General features: G+C 42.3%; 3 protein-coding genes across 3 annotated transcripts; all 3 read left to right on the plus strand.

Annotated features, from left to right (window-relative positions):
* LOC112803403 (uncharacterized) lies at window positions 1–1,944 on the plus strand. The gene has a single exon (XM_025846898.1). The coding sequence runs from the start codon at window positions 1–3 to the stop codon at window positions 1,942–1,944; it is 1,944 nt and encodes a 647-aa protein (XP_025702683.1).
* Window positions 1,945–3,526: 1,582 nt separating this feature from the next.
* On the plus strand, window positions 3,527–4,586 carry LOC112803404 (uncharacterized). The gene is made up of 2 exons (XM_025846899.1): window positions 3,527–3,784; window positions 4,008–4,586. Exons 1-2 carry the CDS (start codon window positions 3,527–3,529, stop codon window positions 4,584–4,586), a joined length of 837 nt encoding a protein of 278 aa, XP_025702684.1.
* A 3,106-nt stretch (window positions 4,587–7,692) lies between these two features.
* Window positions 7,693–8,148, plus strand: LOC112803405 (uncharacterized). The gene has a single exon (XM_025846900.1). It carries the CDS (start codon window positions 7,693–7,695, stop codon window positions 8,146–8,148), a length of 456 nt encoding a protein of 151 aa, XP_025702685.1.
* Window positions 8,149–10,797: the final 2,649 nt, after the last annotated feature.

Consider the following 10,797-nt stretch of genomic DNA (forward strand, 5'->3'; position numbering starts at 1 on the left):
ATGGCTGACAATGGAGTTCATCAACTTAGTCAGGCCGAACTCATGACCCAGATGGCTGAACTGCAAGCGGAAGTCAAGAGACTAGCAAAGCTGTCATCCCAAAATAGCAAGCGAGAGGAGGGCAACTCTAAAAGCTCAACCCAAGGCGGCATCGATCTAATAGGTGTCAACCCCCCCAAGGAGAAGCTGACCTTGGACAACCCATTCTCTGAGGAAATCACGAATTATCAAATGCCGAAGCATTTCACACTCCCTTCCTCTCTTGAGCCATACAAGGGGATTGGTGACCCCCGGGCTCACATTCAAAAATTTCAATCTATGATATTTTTTAACGGACCTAACAACGATCCGGTACTTTGCAGAGCTTTCCCTACTTACCTTGACGGAGCTGCTTTGCTCTGGTTTTCAAAATTACCTGCAGGATCAATTGCTTCATTCGAAGAATTAGCAAGGTCTTTTAACGATTACTTTGCAGCGGCACAAATCTACGTGCACGGATTGGATCATCTCAGCACCATCCGTCAGGGTCCACAAGAGAGCCTGAAGGATTACATAATCAGATTCACAGATGCCACCATGGAAATACCCGATCTCAACCCGGCCGTCCACCTACATGCCCTCAAAGCCGACCTCCGACCTAGAAAATGCAGAGAAATAATCGCAGTTACAAAACCAAAGACACTGGAAGAGTTTCGAGAGAGAGCAGCAGGACAAATGGAGATTGAAGAACTCCGCGAGGCCGACAAAACCGAAAGGAGACCACGGAGGGAAGACGACAGAACATCCAGATCGGGGAACAATAAAAACCTAGGTAAGCCATTCAAACTCACCCCAAAATTCGACAACTACACCAGGTTCAATACAAAAAGAGAAAAGATAATCAAAGAGATACTCAACGCCAAGATTATTAAGCCACCAACAAGGGTCGGAAGCTATCAAGATCAGCGATTCGTCGACAAAAACAAACACTGTGCTTTCTACCAAAAGTATGGTCACACCACCGACGAGTGCATAATAGCCAAAGACCTCCTAGAAAGGTTAGCTCGGCAGGGCCTGTTGGATAAATACATCGAAGGACGGAAGTACAAAGAGAGCGACAGAAACAAAGAGGAACACCAGCAAGCCTTGGCAGGCAAAGATACCAACAAATGGCTAAACAACAACCCACCTAAAGGGGTTATAAACTGCATATCCGGGGGATTCGCAGGAGGCGGCGAAACGACCTCAGCACGGAAGCGAAGTTACCGTGCAATGCTAGCAATCGAAGGAACAACACCGCCAAACAACAAAGAAGTGCAGGACCTAGAAATCACTTTCAACCAAGCTGATATATGCTCGGCCGCCCCTCACACAGACGACCCGGTAGTAATCTCCATTCAAACAGGCGACCTTCTGGTAAGAAAAGTCCTTTTGGACCTAGGTAGTAGTGCAGATGTCCTATTTTACTCTACTTTTTCAAAAATGAATCTATCCGAAAAACTAATGCAACCTTCATCCAGAGAATTAGTAGGATTCTCTGGAGAAAGAGTGCCGATCAAGGGCTATATATGGCTAAGGACTACAATGGGAAATGACCTGTTGTCAAGAACCTTGGACATACAATACCTAATAGTTGACTACCCTAGTCCTTATAACATTATTCTCAGAAGACCTGCTCTGAACGTGTTCAGAGCAGTCATATCTACTTACCATCTATGTGTTAAATTCCAGGCGCAGGGCGGCAAGATAGTAACAATACATTCTGATCGTCAACAAGCTCGGGAGTGCTATAATGCGAGCCTAAAAAGATCGGACACAAGCCTGAAACAACGCGAAGTCCAATCAATACATGGCACAGAAGTCTTGTCCTTGACCGAACTTAATCCTCGAGGGGACACCCAGGAAAGACCTCAGCCAGATCCTCATGCATCCAGAAGATCAAAGCAAGACTGCATTTATAACTGAACATGGTAATTTCTGCTATAGAGTTATGCCATTTGGCCTAAAGAATGCAGGTGCAACTTACCAACGATTGATGGACAAGGTATTCCGACATCAAATAGGTCGGAACATCGAAATTTATGTCAACGACATGGTAGCCAAGACCACCCAAGAACGGTCACACTGTGACGACCTCAAGGAAATATTCGAACAGATCCGATCATACAATATGAGGCTCAACCCGAAAAAATGCGCCTTTGGAGTTTAAGGAGGCAAATTTCTTGGGTTTATGCTAACCTCGCGAGGAATTGAAGCGAACCCTAAAAAATGCAAAGCAATACTCAACATGGCAAGACCTAAAACGATGAAGGAGGTGCAACAATTAGTAGGAAGGGTAGCGGCACTCTCTCGATTCCTACCAGCAGTATCAAGCCGATCTTACTTGTTTTTTCCAGACGATCTTAAAAGATAAAAAGTTCCAATGGACAGTAGAATGCGAGAAAGCGTTTGACGAGCTTAAAACCATCTTAGCGCCACCACCCGTGCTACAGAGACCTATAGTCGGTAAACCTCTATATTTGTATTTGTCCGTTTCCAATCATTCTATAAGCTCGGCTCTTGTCATTGAGACAGGAAAAACACAACAGCCAGTATACTTCATCAGTAGAGTCATGCAACCGACAGAACAAAGGTATCCGAGGATAGAACAGCTAGCTTTAACACTCGTGATCACAGCAAGAAGACTAAGGCACTATTTCCAAAGCCACACGATAATGGTAAGAACAAACCACCCATTAAGGCAAATATTAACGAAACCAGAACTCGCCGGACGCCTGACCAAATGGTCGATAGAGCTTTCGAAATTCGACATTCAGTTTCAACCCAGATCGGCCCTGAAAGCACAGATCCTCGTCGATTTCATCACGGAACTGACACCGGACAAACACAACAAAGCATGGGAGTTACATGTGGACGGAGCGTCAAACCGAGAAGGAAGTGGGGCCGGAATAATCCTAAAAGAAGGTGACGAGGTAATAGCCGAACAAGCCCTCCAATTCCATTTCTCAGCAAGCAACAACCAGGCCAAGTACGAGGCCCTCATAGCAGGACTCAAGCTCGCCCTAAGCCACCAAGTACAAAGCCTGACAGCACATTGCGACTCCCTCCTAGTGGTCCAACAGATCCGAGGTGAATTCCAGATAAAAGATCCTTTGCTAGAACAATACTGGCTCATAGCAAAGGATCTGATTTCAAAATTCAGCTCATTTACTATACTATATGTGCATAGAAAACAAAATGTTAGGGCAAACATATTATCCAAACTTGCAGCCACTAGGGCGGATACACAAATATCGGCGCTATCACAACTCACACTCACAAAACCCAGCACTGAACTATTATACATAGAAACATTAACCGCCTCCATGACTGGAGAACACCTTTTTTGGAATACATAAATACAAGTACCATACCTAGTGACGAGCCCAACCAACAACAATTCAGACGTAAAGCGAGCTTCTATACAAAGATAGAGGGAGAGCTATACAGGCGCGATTTTTCACAACCATTGCTAAAATGCTTAAGCAAAGATGAAGCAAGAGAGGTGATGGACGAAATTCATGAGGGCGTATGCGGAAATCACATAGGAGGACGAGCTCTCGCTGCAAAAATAGCCAGGACAGGATACTACTGGCCGACCATGAAGAGAGACTATTTAGCAAAAGTCAAGACATATGACAAATGCCAGAAACACGAAGCCATCTCCACAAAACCGGCCAAGGTGTTGCACAGCATGGAGGTAAGCTGGCCTTTTCACAAATGGGGACTCGACATCCTCGACCCATTTCCAATAGCACCAGGACAGGTAAAATTTCTTTTAGTATCAATAGATTACTTCTCAAAATGGATAGAAGCACAACCCTTAGCAAGAATAACAGCCGAAAAGGTACGATCTTTCATATGGAAAAACATAATATGCCGATTTGGAATACCAAAGGAAATAATATCAGACAATGGTAGACAATTTACAGATAATAAGCTTGGCTCATTTTTAAGAAATTTTAATATAAAGCATCATTTTAGCTCAGTCGAGCACCCACAAACCAATGGGCAGGCCGAAGCTGCTAAACGAGTTGTGTTACAGGCGATCAAGAGAAAGCTTCGACAACGCGAAGGGCGAGTGGGCCGAGCTAATACCGGAAATATTATGGAGCTACAACACCACAGTACAAAACACCACGGGCGAGACACCCTTCAGACTAGTCTATGGTTCGGAAGCATTAATTCCTGTAGAAATCGGGATCCCAACGCTAAGAGCCGAGCTATATGACGAACAACATAACATAAATGCCAGAAATGCTGAGCTTGACCTAGCCGAGGAAGACAGGAAAATCGCTGCCATCAAACAAAGATCCCAGAAACAACTGGCAGAAAAGAAGCACAACAAAAAGGTTGTGCCGAGGACCTTCTCGGAAGGCGATCTAGTCCTCAGACGAACAGAAGAAGCAAGACGACCTCATTCACACGGCAAGCTAGCCGCGAACTGGGAGGGCCCATTTCGAATATCAAAAGTACTCGGAATGGGGGCTTACCAACTTCAAATACTACAAGGCAACACAATGTCGGGAAACTGGAATGTCTCCTCCCTAAAAATGTACAGATCATAACTTGTACAATTAGCGAATGAATGCACTCCTTTTCCCCCTTAGAGTTTTTCTCCCAAAAAGGGTTTTGCCTAAGGAGGGTTTTAACGAGGCCGAACGCACAATATATTCAAAGAAATACGAATGGCTGTTTTCAGACAAATCTAATTCTAACCCACAAATCCGGAAACAATAAAGCGTACGCTAAAGTCAATCACAGTAAAGATATTTTCAAAGCATGTCCAACACATGGCCGAAACAAAAAACACCATTCAAATTACAAAACAAAGTCAAAAAGACCAAAACATCGGTCTACAAAGCTAAAACTCGGCTAAACAAAAAATAAGTCACAAATAACTACGAATCAAGGAGCATTCTCGTCATGCTCCTCAACAGTACCATCCACAATCATTTTTCCACCGACCACGACCTTAGTCACGTCCAAAAGATCACAATTAAAGTCAGGAGCCAAGAAGGAGATTTGACTAACAGCACGATCGAAGCCAGAAGAAAACATCTCCATCCCTACTTCCTCCAATTCATGAACCCAAGCTGTTAACTTCCCTTTGGCAACATCACTCTCCTTGATCTCAGCTTGCAACAATCGAACCTGATCCCTTAAGCGTACAACCTCATCCTCAGAATCCTTTGCCCTGGCCACAGCACTAACCACGGCATCATCTTTTTCTTTCAAAGAATTCTCTAACTTGGCAACTTTCTCTTTATAAGACATCTTAAGCCGAGAAGCCTTATCTACTACCTCTTGCTGTTCAGCGCCTATAAGCTCAACGGTACGACCAACACATAGAAGGCGAGAGGAAATAATCTACAAAGAACCGCAAAACGTAAGGATCAAAGACCAAAAGAAAATAAAAAAGACCATAAAGAAAACCGACCTGAACAAACTTCCCAAGGGCCTCCACGCCAACCCTTCGAGTCATGAGCATGTCCCCTGGGTATTGAGACGCCCTATCTGAAAGCCCAGCAAAATCAAATTGTTCACTCTACAGAGTCTGAGACCTCGACCCAGGAACGAAGCCATGAAGTTTTTTCTGACGATCAAAGGCAACCTTACCACCCCCACGAGCCTCCTGATCACCCTCCGAAATGATCTGCAATGACTTCTCATTCTCATCCCTCCTCCTCTTGAACGAAGACGTCGGCTGGGTAGCAGAATGAGCAACTTGACTACCATCGTCCTTTTGCACCCCCGCACCACCAATACTTTTCTCTTTCTTCTTCTTCAGGAAGGACTGAAACTTCGTCGGATCAATAAGAGGAGCTCGGCCACCTGAAAACATCAAAAATTAGAAAACACTACAAACTTCAGCAAAACTAATAACAGAAACAATGATACCTATATACGCTTTCAAGCCCTCATTATCACCAGAATCATACAAACGCAGAAGCTTAGAAATTGATAGACACTCTTCGGCGGCAAAACCCTCAACCAAAAAATCCAAAAGAGATTCCTCCTCCCCACTCAACTCAGAAGCCTCAAGAATCTGACTCGGCTCAGAACACCAATAAAGAGGAAACCTCTCGATAAGCTCATTGTCCAAATAGAACGGGTACTCAACCTTGGCTGCCCTAACTTTAACAAACAAGGATTTAAAATTCTTAAATGAGGATTTGTACAAGAGAAACAAGGAACGACCTGGGAAACTACTAAGGCAAACCCACAGACCCTTTCGAACACCTTTTGACTGAAACAAAGAGAAAAACAGTGGCAAAGAACATGGAAAATTGAGGAAATCCATCAAACACTCAAAGGCACGAAGAAACGCCCACGAATTTGGGTGAAGTTGCGAAGGCGCACAGTTTAACTGCGTAAGAACGTCACACTCAAAAGAAGTAAAGGGAAATCTCACACCAAGTTCAAAGATACAGGGGGTATACATATAAAAATACCCCCAATCGCCCCTCCTCTCACAAACCCTATCAGTATCAGAACAGGAAAGAAGCTCGATAGCAACAGCAGAACCAACCCTAACAACAGTCAAACTACCCAGATCAGATATGGACTCGGCACTGATAAACGAGGAAGAACGAGTCTTAACGTCGTCATGGACCCAATGATACGGGTCGTCTTCTCTCTCCTCAACCGCTTTCAACTTCTCTCTCGCCATAGCAGTAATAATAAAAAGCAAATGAAGAAAAATACTAACCTTGCGAAGACATGAGGGAGGGTAAACTGTAAAAAAGAAACGTAGCAGCAAAATGTAAAGTCCCGAAGCAAAGTGCAGCTATTATTACAAAGCCCACTAAATTAGTGGGAACCTTAGTCAATAACTACCGTCAACGCGGGGAACCAATCTACATAATGACACATTAAATGAGTCACAAGAATAACCAAAGAGTCACTCCAATTTCCTTTCAAAATCCTTTAATGGGCCACGAAGGCCCAGCAACGACAAAAAGTTATTAAGCCACAAAAACGAAGTCAGCAACAAATCAACTAAAATTCGCCCACTGTTCTTACATAGAACACTAGCCGAACTTGGGGGCTATGACGTGTACAATACCAAACTCGGAGATAAACTCAAAGCTGATCACCTACCTAAAGACTCGGATAAACCAAACAAAGGCATAAAAACCTCCAACTAAAACGCGAATAGGTCAGCAGCGTCACCCACAATCACGGAACTCACTCCCTCAATTCAATCGCGTCTCTGCATAGGTCAAAGATATCAGTAACAGCACTCACCTGACATTTCGAAACAAACTAACACACCACACATCTATAAAACTAAATCTAACCCAACCACAAAAGACAGGTTACAGAACTCATTCTCATATATTATTCTTTTTCTCTTATAACTCATATACTCACTTGAGCGTCGGAGTGCTTTGTGCAGGTGCTCCCGCCGCCGTGTTCCAGAAAATCAAGGTTAGAGCCGCACCGTTATACTTGGACGACCTTTAGCCTGATCAAGGGCCGAAGTGCTCAACTGGAAGCAGCGGACCTCGGCACCCTCAGGACAGAACAACTCCCATTGAAGATCCAGCCATAAACCAAAAGAGTACTACAGTGACAATCTTGGTTCCTTCAAACATCCTATGTAGTTGTACTCCACTCACAAATCTCAACAGAGAAGACACAGTCTTGTTACATGAAATCTTTTCTTCAATGCCTGTGTCCCCTGAGTTATTGGACCAAATTTTACCCGACATAGGCGAAACTGCAAGAAGGATTCTAAACCGTGAAAGGTGTGACTCCAACACGCGAGAGATTGTTGTGAACCTTCATGTTACCACGTACATTGTTATTCAAGATTCAGATATCTATAATGATGATCTCTGTCAAAATTTTTCTAAACTAGCACAATTCGTGAATCTATTGGAGAGATTCAAAATTGATGAGCAAGATGATGATGCTGAATGCGCTATTTGCTTGGAGAAATTTGGCCATGGTAATGAAGATTCAAGTGTAGAAGTTGTTCGCACAAATTGCTCGCATGTTTTTCATGATTACTGCATGTTCCGCTGGCTCCGAGGTTGTGCCAACTGTCAGTCGCCGTATTCTTGTCCATTGTGCCGCTGCATCGTATTTCCAAATTCACAGACACAGATAGATGATGAATAGGTTCATCTTCACCATGCTATATTCCACTTAATTACCAGGCTTACCACTACAACTTGAAGGAACCTTTCTTTTTTTAGTGTTCCGTAGGGTTCTTTAATTTGTTTTAATTATGTAGAATTATTATCCTAATTATTATCCAAAAAAGGGAATGCTTTAAAGAGTGGTCTTTATGCCGCAATGCAGATAACTGGAAAAAATATAAGGCGGCTAAGAAAGAGACAAAAGTGGCTGTAAGTGAAGCAAGAACAAGAGCATATGAGGGTCTCTACCAGTCTTTGGGCACGAAAGAAGGAGAAAAAGGTATATATAGAATCGCAAAGAGCCGGGAAAGAAGAACGAGAGATTTGGATCAGGTTAAGTGCATAAAGGATAAGGATGGAGAGGTGTTGGCTCAAGAGGAGAAGATTAATGAAAGGTGAAAGAGCTACTTCTACGAGTTATTTAATGAGGGACAGAAGACTCTTCCGAGCCTTGGTCGATTATGCACAAGGGAAGAAGATCAAAACTTTGACTACTATCGAAGGATTCGAGACTTCGAGGTAAAAGAGGCTCTAAAGCAGATGAAAAATGGCAGGACAGTAGGACCTGATAATATCCCGATTGAGGTTTGGAAGGGTCTTGGAGGAAAAGGCATCAACTGGTTAACCAAGCTTTTTAATGAGATTTTAAGGTCAAAGAAGATGCCTGATGAGTGGAGAAAGAGCACCTTGGTACCTATCTACAAGAATAAAGGGGATATACAAAGTTGCGGAAACTATAGAGGGATTAAGCTTATGAGTCATACTATGAAGTTATGGGAAAGGGTGATAGAACGGAGGTTGAGAAAAGAGACACAAGTAACAGAGAACCAATTTGGATTTATGCCAGGCAGATCTACCACTGAAGCGATATACCTATTAAGAAGGATGATGGAGAGGTATCGTAGTAATAAAAGGGATCTACACATGGTGTTTATTGATTTGGAAAAAGCGTATGATAGGGTACCAAGGGAGGTCTTATGGAAGGTTTTAGAAAAGAGGAGAGTAAGGATCGCATATATTCGGGCAATTAAAGACATGTATGATGGGGCCACAACTAGTGTGAAGACTCAAGGTGGTGTGACAGAGGAATTCCCTATTGGTATAGGATTACACCAGGGATCATCCTTAAGTCCATACCTTTTCACATTAGTCTTGGAAGTACTCACAGAGCATATCCAAGAGCCTGTGCCATGGTGCATGCTTTTTGCCGATGATATCGTCCTTATGGGAGAGTCAAGGGAAGACCTAAATAAGAAGTTGGAGTTATGGAGAGAAGCTCTAGAAGTGTATGGTCTGCGCATAAGCCGTAGCAAGACGGAATATATGGAATGTAAGTTCAGTCTGAGAAGGGAAAACTCCAATATAGAGGTGAAAATTGGAGAGAACATCCTACGAAAAGTTAAAAGTTTTAAGTATCTTGGGTGCATCATACAGGATAATGGAGAGATTGAACATGATGTAAATCATAGGATCCAAACAGGTTGGTCAAAATGGCGGAGTGCATCTGGTTTTATATGCGACAAAAAAGTGCCTTTAAAACTTAAAAGTAAATTCTATCGCACCGCTATAAGACCGGCTATACTGTATAGTACGGAGTGTTGGGCGGCTAAAGGGGAGCACGAACATAAGCTGAGTGTGGCAGAGATGAAGATGTTGAGATGGATGAGTGATCATACGCGATTGGATAAAATAAGGAATGAAGATATAAGGGAGAGAGTTGGAGTAGCACCCATTGTGGAAAAGATGGTTGAATCGCGTCTCAGGTGGTTTGGACATGTGAGAAGAAGACCGATAGAACATCCAGTCAGGAGGGTGGATGAGATGAAAGATGGACAAAGGGTGAAAGGCAGAGGAAGACCTAAGAAGACCATCCATGAGGTGGTCAAACGAGATCTACATGTAAACGGTCTCTTGTAGACATGATACATGACAGAGGACAATATCGTCGTTTGATTCATGTAGCCGACCCCACTTAGTGGGACAAGGCTTTGTTGTTGTTGTTGTTTGTTGTTAAAATGTGAATAAATAGTCATTTTCTTAATATAGGATAAATCTTCGACCTTCTAAGTATGATTCTAATAGTTGTTTCGTTAAATTAGTCTGTGTAAATTAACTTTACACAAACAATAAGAATTGGTTAATTTGTCATGTTATTCTGAATTTTATTAAACTTGAGTGTTTTTGAAGATAATTATCAATCGCCTTCGTGTCTTGTTCCACTTTTTTTTTTCTTTTCTAACATAACAATCGTTAATCAAAACAACAATGTTAACTCAATTTGTCTTACTAATGGGAACAAGTAGAAGAATAAACTAACAAAAGATTTGTACATTAAAAAAATAACATCCAAAATCTATATTGTTTCTCCAGATTTATTGTAACTAAAAATCATTAATCTGGGCATATATATAAAGATAAAAATTATTCTTATACATTAAAAGCAGGGGCGGAGCTACCTATAAAGAAAGGAGGTAATTGTCCACCTAATTTTAATTTTTTACATGTAAATTATATGTAAATTTCAGTTTAGCCCTCTTTAAAATTTTATTTAATTTTATTTTATTGTGTAAATATTTTTAGCCCCTTCTAATATTTCATTAGTTTCGTCCCTGGTTAAAAGCTAACTAAG

The sequence above is a fragment of the Arachis hypogaea genome, chromosome 5, assembly GCF_003086295.3.
Source record: "Arachis hypogaea cultivar Tifrunner chromosome 5, arahy.Tifrunner.gnm2.J5K5, whole genome shotgun sequence".
Lineage (NCBI taxonomy): Eukaryota > Viridiplantae > Streptophyta > Magnoliopsida > Fabales > Fabaceae > Arachis > Arachis hypogaea.

Excerpts from the sequence above, each read along its gene's own strand:
- LOC112803404 (XM_025846899.1), top strand. The coding sequence starts at position 3,527 with ATGGACGAAATTCATGAGGGCGTATGCGGAAATCACATAGGAGGACGA. Across the intron at positions 3,785-4,007 it reads TTCCAATAGCACCAGGACAG|TCGAGCACCCACAAACCAAT; the intron begins GTAAAATTTCTT and ends ATTTTAGCTCAG.
- LOC112803403 (XM_025846898.1), top strand. The coding sequence starts at position 1 with ATGGCTGACAATGGAGTTCATCAACTTAGTCAGGCCGAACTCATGACC.
- LOC112803405 (XM_025846900.1), top strand. The coding sequence starts at position 7,693 with ATGCCTGTGTCCCCTGAGTTATTGGACCAAATTTTACCCGACATAGGC.